Here is a 7706-nt window from a genome sequence, read left to right on the forward strand (position 1 = left end):
AAAATTTGAAAGTAAGGCCCAGGCCATCCCATAGGCTACTTAACTAGGCCACAGCACTGAACACAGAGAATTGTGTTCAGCAGCTAGAACAGCAACTCTCTCCTGAGTTTCAGGGTATAGCAGTGGCCAAGACGGAAGGAAGTGTTTCCAGTAGAGTTGAAGAGTACTATGCAGGTGGATGGCGATGTTTCCAGCTGTGGTGTTGACGGAATTCAGATGGGCACCTCTGGTGGCCTTGAGGATGGCCAGGGTTAGGGAAGCAGTAGGGTCATGTAAAAACTGTCCTTATCCTGAAGCTTATAGGAAGCCATCAAATTCTGTCTCTCTCCATTTCTCCTTGGGGAGGAATTTACACACATTTGCTCTTCAGTATATAGCTCCACGAGTTTTCATAAAGTACAGTTGTACAGTTGTCACCACTACCAAGATGAAACACTCATCTCTCCCAAACTCCCCTTTGTAGTTTAGCCCACTTCTGACTACCACCTAATTGGTTTGTGTTGTGTGGTCTTCTTTGCAAGAATGTCTTGTCAGTGGAAGTCTACAATAGGGACCATCTAAGTGAGTCTGGCTCTCCGTGAGTGTTTGAGAATCATTTGCATTGTGCGTTATCAGTAGTTGCTGTATTTTACTGCTGAGTTGGATTCTGTGAGGTGTGGTGTGCGGTTTAAGAGTTGAATTCTTGAGTTCTTGTTTCTGTTCAGTTCATTCCTAACTAGGAGGAGTTTAAATGGTTTCCAGTTGGAGTAAGTGGAGATAGATGGATGTGTGTGCTCACTTCATTTCACTGGAGTGGAAAGCAGGCGGGCCCCTCTGTGTTGTGCTCACAGCAGCTGCAGGGGAAGAGGTTCTGCTGGCCCCTTCCTCTCCATTTTCCGCATTGCAGAGTAGTGTTGCGCCTGGTTTCAAGTACTTGCCTGCTGTGTGTTCTTCGGTATTTTCCTCTTATTTTAAGTTGACTCTTTTCTTCTTGTTGAGCTTAGAGTTCTGTTCTGAAGGGGCCATGGGAGATGAGTTTTGGACCTTTGTCTCTGGTTTGTGTTAACTTTTCATTCAAGTATTCCAAATGTAGATGATTTGGTGGGTTTTTGTTGTTGCTGAATTGGGCCTATCGCAGACTTAGTGTGTAGCTAAGGATGACCTTGAACTCTGTCCTCTCACTCAGTGCTGGAGTTGCAGCTGCACCACTTAAGATGATGCTGCACTCTCTGGGCCTCGGATGCAGCTGCCTGCCAGCTGAGCTAAATTCTCAGCACCACGGTTCTAATTTGTCTCCTCCTCCTGTTAAGGTTGTCTGTGTTTTAGAAGTCATGCTTAGAAATCTTGTCCTAACAGTGAGCCATGAAATCTCTTTCCTGCACCCTGAAATTTCATAGTCTTGGGGTTTACCTTAGCTGTGCCATCTGTTTGCATTTCTATTTTCGGGGCTGGAGAGATGGCTCAGTGGTTAAGAGTACTAAGGACCCAGGTACTCTTCTGGTGGTTCACAGCCATATGTAACTCCTGTTGAAGGGGAAGGAACTTCCTCTTCCAGTCTTCTCGGGCACTGCACGCATGTGCACAGACACATGCAGGCAGAACATCAAATACACAAAATTAAGTAAAATAAAAATGGTTTTTATTTTAGATGTAGGGCCTGCATTAGATCCCTTTGTTCCAGTGCTATTTGTTGTGAAGACAGTCCTCTTCATTGAATTGCTTTACTTTAGATGAAAGTTGGTTGAGTGTAGGTGTGAGAGTCCTGGTTTTTAGTGTGGAAAGGACAACCAAGTGGCCACTTTTAAGATGACTTTCTGTTGTATAGAGCTAATGTGTTGAAGTAGGTTGAGAACGGTGATAATGAAAATTGGAACTCTTGTTATGTTAGTTGTGCTGCACCCTTCATATGGAAGCCTCAGAATGTCTGTCATTCTTTTGTAGTAGGTCAGGGAGGCACAGTGTGACTTACCTACAGTCTTGTTCCATCGGTAAGACAAGATGTGAGTCTAATTGAGGCCATTCTGCCTGCATAGCCTGTCTTCAGGGCTCTCCAAGAGAATTCTGAATACCCTCGAGCCTCCATTGTGTGTAATGACTGTTCTCTTAAAGGGGACTAGCTTTGTTTCTGTTCTGGAACTCTGCCTGAGGAAAGGTACACTAGTGTGCTGGCTGTAATCACTGGGATAGCTGGAATGAAGAAAGAGGAGTTGGAGACGCTGACAGGTTGCACGGAGGTGGAGTTGAATTACTTGACAAAGAGGCTTCTGGCCTGAGTAGTTAGCTGCATAATGCTACCATTTACTAAACTAAGAAGTACTGGGAAACTAGACATGTGGTGGGATGGGATGAGCTCTCATTTCATGATGGCGACCTTCATTATTCTCTGTCCAGAGAGTGTGACTCAGTAAAGATGGGGAGGTTAAGAGTCAGAGATCTGGGAAATAGCATGCCTGAGAGTACTTTCTACACTGTTCTCAGTATGGTGTTCAGTGTGACTCCCATTAGCTACATGCTGCCTTTCATGTTTTAGCTAACAAAAGTTTGAAATTGAAGATTTTTTTTACTGCAGGAAACATTTAAATACCTCATAAGTGTTTACTAATACTTGTCAAGGCATCCATCCATCTTATTTTATTTGGTGTTTTAGTATGTAACTAATTTACCTTGTACTTAATAATTGCCTTATATTGCCTCTCAATAACGCTTTCTTTCTTTTTAGCTGTTGGGAAATTTCCTCCAGTGGTATGGCATTTTCTCAAACAAAACTCTTCAGGAGTTGTCAATCGATGGCTTGTTAAATAGATACATTCTCATGGCTTTTCAGAATTCAGAATATGGAGATGACAGCATCAAAAAAGCCCAAAACGTGAGTTGGATGACACACACTGTCAAGCATATATATCAAAGCAGGTTCCGCTTTCTGTGTGTGAAGAACGGGATTGTTATAAAACTCCTGTTGACAATTGGACTTGCTATAAAGTTAACAGTTAAACTACCCAGGGAGCAAACATGTTACATTTTTTAACCCCCCTCCCCAAAATAAGACAATTGGTCTTAACTAAGAAATGATATATAAAAGTGTATCTGTCTATATATGGATTTGTGAGTGTTTTTGTAGATATCAATTAAATTTTTGTTTTAGGAGTAATTTCAGGGCTGGTGGTTGGTTTGAGCAGTTCAAAATAATTCTCTCTCACTTAATTTTAATATTGTTGGGTTTTCTACTTACAGCCATAGGTCATATAATTTGATGGTTTAAAAAACATGTATTTGTGATAATCATCAACACTTACAACAGTTATTAAATTAATATAAATTAGCTAAATCTCTGATATGTAGCCTTACTACCTTGAAAATATTTGTGTACATTTCTTGCAAAGCTGAATGTTACTCCTCATAGCTAGACCAGAGCCATTAGTATCAGGGCATTCACACTGATATTTTATTGTTGGCTAGTCTTAGTGACTTATTCCAGTGCCTTCCAGTAATGTAAAAACATCTTCACTGACAGAAGAAATACTTTTTTTTTTTTTTGGTTTTTTTGAGGCAGGGTTTCTCTGTATTGCTTTGGAGCCTGTCCTGGAACTCGCTCTGTAGACCAGGCTGGCCTCGAACTCACAGAGATCTGCCTGCCTCTGCCCCGAGTGCTGGGATTAAAGGTGTGCACCACCACCGCCTGGCTAAAAAATATCCCTCTTTATAACCAGTCTTTTTAGTGTTCTTTAGTCAGGTGGAATGCTTCATTCTCTCTTGACCTTGACAACTTTGGCATCTCTGAAGGTGACAGGCAGTTATTTGTAATGTGATTTAGTGTGAGCTCATCTAAGATTGCTCCTTTAGATTATCAGGTTCTGCATCTCTGCTAACGGTTGTTCCTTAACCCTGAATGTGGCTAACTTTAGAAGCAGACCTCTGCAGCCTGCAATCATAGAGCTCGTCCTCCCCTGTTTTTATCTTTTTACTTTCCCATCATGCCTTCCCCCAATAAAACAAAATGAGATTTAGGGGGAAGAAAAGAAAGGGGGAATGTCATCATGGAAGCTGTGACACAGTGAGTCATCCAGTAAACCCTGTATCCATACATTTTTACACGCAGGGATGGGGGGTGTCATTCCTGCAAATCCAGGGCCCTGATACAGGGCAGCAATGGGATGTCCAGGAAGGGTCCCAGTGAGTGCCCATGATGTAGCAGAGACCAGGGACCTCAAACCACACCAATGGTTCTTACTAATGAACATGTCCCATCTTTCTAAGAGTGAGCTTTCTTTCTGGAATGAGATGTTTTGGCTTCTTTTATACCTGCTGTGTCCCTGGGATAAGTCATTTCTTCAGTAGCCCTTGCTTCTTAATAGAGGCAGCCTTCTTACCTGTTTGGATAACAGCTGCCCAAAGAAGACTGTCCTCTTGAGGGAACCGGTCTCGTGCTGCATAAGCCTGGGCACAAAGGCCAAAATGTTGCAATCCCCTGTCCACTGGGTTAAGATCTTGCTGTGTATTGTATCTCTGGTGTAGTCTTAGTCTTACTTTGGACTAACGGTTCTTGCAGCCAACGTGGCTGCTGCTCACCAAAGTTTTCGTGAAGGAAGAAAGTTTATACGTGTGTTTTTATGCGGGGGAGCTTGGTTTGCTTAAGTCACATTGATAACTGGAAGAAAAAAAGGCAACCAGTTATCAATTTTATGTCTATTTAAATACTTGGAACATTATCTTGTTTTGAATGATGCATTGTAAAAAATCAGACATGGGTTAATGTAGAAAGTCAGGGTTTTAAAAAGATACCTTGTGTAGTAGTAAATAATAGCCATTACGTACCTTTAGCTTTAGCTTTTTGATATTTCATTCTGTTTTAACTATTTTATTTGCATCTTTTACATAGGTAATCAACTGTTTCCCCAAGCAGTGGTTTGTGAACCTGAAAGGAGAAAGAACTATTTCTCAGCTAGAAAATTTTTGCCGATATCTTGTACATTTAGCAGATACAATTTACAGAAATAGTATTGGGTGCTCTGATGTGGAAAAAAGAAATGCAAGGTAATTTATTTTTCAGTTAATAAAATGATAGTTTCTTTAGTAGTCAGATTTAATATTAAATCAAATAGTCATTTTAATTTGTTTCCTTTTATTGTTTAAACAAATTCATTACATTATATATGTATATATGATGTACACTGATCATATTCTTTTAAATTGTACATTTATTTACTGTTGCAAACCTACCAAAATACACAATTTTTTGTCTGTACAATTTCTGTCTTTTTTTCCATTACATTAAATCTTGATGCTTGTAGAGAAAGCTTACAGTAAGGGCCATCCTGGGGCAGTGGATAAACTTGTATTTTTGTGTGCCATGAAGAATGGAGTAGATTGAGAGTTTAGGATACAGAGACCCTTGTCTGTGAAGCCTGGAGAGAGCAGCCACTGATGTTTGGGCTGTGGTAAAGTGAGGCTTCGAGCCTTCACCTCTCTTGAGTTGTATCAGGGACTAAAGGCCATTTCCTCGTTGTTTGGGAACAGCTTGTTTCTAATTTTCATGAAACATTTCTAGGACAGAACCCAGCCTGGACACAAGTGTGAACCTCAGCTTTCTTGTTAGGAGGCTGAGACAGGAGAATGTCAGTTCAAGGCCTGCTGGGCTTCAGAGTGGGCTCAGGGAAGCCTAAGCATTTTGTAAACATAGGTGTGACTGGAGCTTGGGAGACGTTGTTTTCTCTGAACTGAGTAACCCTGGAGGGAGACTTGGAGATGTGTATTTTCCCATCCTCTATCTCTGAGTTTCTTCATAATAAGGTGGATTGACTTAAGGCAGGACCGATAAGGAAAGCAGGACTAGGCTTTATTGAGTCAATTTTAAAGGAGTTGAAGTTTGTCTCTTGTAGGCTGATAATGAAGACTTAAGGTTTTCTGTTTAAGTAAGTAGTACTTCACAAGAGCGGGGGTTCTCTGCTTGGGAAACAGAGAGACAGAATTCCAAAGGGGTTTGGTATCTTACTGCTTTTCTTCCTAGATATTAATGAAAATCATTTGTCAAAATAAAACTGTTTCTGTTTAGAATGAATTTCCTGTTTGGGGGCCAGTCATTTAAACATGTGTTATTTGGATAAATAACAGATAATTTTTTCCCTATTTGTTTTGTTTTGAGAGTGGTGTGCATTCTGCCATGGTGCATGTATGGAGGGCAGAGGATGGCTTCCAGGGTTTGGCTCTTTCTTTACCTGTGTGGAATCTGGAGACGAGCTCCACATTAGGTCTGGTGGCAAGCCTCTTTATACTGTGAGCCATCTTCCCAGCCCTGCAGATGTTTTCAAACATGTTGTAGCTGCTTTTCTTGTTCTCAGTACTTAAAAAATGTATGCCTGGGAAAAAGTTGTTTTACAGATTCACTAAGGTAGTTGTAATTTCAAGAACAAATTTTATCTCAATATAACATGATTTTCTGTTTTTCCTCTTTTAGAGAAAACATAAAACAGATAGTGAAACTTCTTGCAAGTGTCCGGGCTTTGGATCATGCTGTGTCTGTTGCAAGTGACCACAATGTGAAAGAACTTAAGTCTCTGATTGAAGGAAAGTAGATCTGAGACCGAAAAATGTTTGCTTTGCATTCCCAATGTGTAAATTTTGTATATATGTAAAGTTTCTTAAACTGTAAGATAACTGATTGTTTAAATACAAAAATATTATATTAATACTGTGTCCTTAAATGTGATTTCTTCAGAAGGAAAGGAATTCAGATTATTTCTAGGAGTCTATGAATGTTATCCTTACTGCCTGTCATATTTTGTTTATGGAAATATTTTGTATCGTCATTAAATTAACTTGGTTTAAGTGTCCTCTATTAATGATGTGTGTGCAGTGTAAATTGTGTAATTATGCACATCTATATGTATATATTTCTACCACCATGGGTTTTCATGCTGGAAATTTGCAGTGTTTTTCTACAGAGGAAGCTTTTTAACAACAGAAATGACCCAGTAGCAGTCGTCTGGGAAAGCTGCCCTGCTGCAGCAGAGGGGCGTGGCTAGCATTTCTGTCCCGTGTGCTGTGCTGCCTTACAGTGAGAGCGGAGTGATGGGCTTTGTTACTGAGTGAGTGGGACGTCTGTGCATCAGCTTTGGAGCCAGTGTGGCTTTAATATGAGCTCTAGATGATGCGTACAGTAGAGTTTGGGGTGGGACATCAGTTCATTTTTGGCAATAAGCCCACAAACTTACTGCATGGTTTAGCTGACTGTCCTTTCTCATTCATGATTTTACTCTCTGCCCAGCTTACAGATACATGAGTTTCTGTCGTCCATCATATTTTAAATCCCTCATGTGAGTTATATATGCAATAAAGAATATGCCTTGCTGTCTAGACGCACCCAGGCAGTTTACTCTTGGTGGTCTTCTGTAATGTTTATACCACTTTGTAAATACTCAAACTTGTTTTAAAGTTAATGCTTTCTGATTCTGGTTTTCAAAAGAGGAACTTTTCAGAAATTAAGGACTATTGTTTGATAATTATGTGTAATTAAGCTTTAGCCAAGCATTAAATTAATTTTTAAATACATCCTTGGTTGTATTTTGCTGGTGACGAAGTTGAGAGTATTTCAGATGATTCATACATGAGGCTGTTAGCAGGCCAGTGCGTACTCTTAAAGCCAGATAGTTGCATAGTACAGTGTCAAGCCCTTTCTCCATCAATACTGTCGTTTGCAGGAGCATGTCTTAGCTCCACATAGTCACTCTGAG

At 40.4% G+C, this 7706-nt stretch overlaps 1 protein-coding gene across 1 annotated transcript in view; it reads left to right on the top strand.

Annotated features, from left to right (window-relative positions):
• Paxbp1 (PAX3 and PAX7 binding protein 1) overlaps positions 1-7335 on the top strand; it is a 28369-nt gene extending 21034 nt beyond the window's left edge. The window contains 3 exon segments of the mRNA XM_040750502.1: positions 2699-2845; positions 4856-5010; positions 6431-7335. Coding sequence (XP_040606436.1) covers positions 2699-2845; positions 4856-5010; positions 6431-6548 — 420 coding nt within the window. The 3' untranslated portion in view covers positions 6549-7335.
• Positions 7336-7706: the final 371 nt, after the last annotated feature.

Source organism: Mesocricetus auratus, unplaced genomic scaffold (assembly GCF_017639785.1).
Source record: "Mesocricetus auratus isolate SY011 unplaced genomic scaffold, BCM_Maur_2.0 Super-Scaffold_100008, whole genome shotgun sequence".
NCBI lineage: Eukaryota > Metazoa > Chordata > Mammalia > Rodentia > Cricetidae > Mesocricetus > Mesocricetus auratus.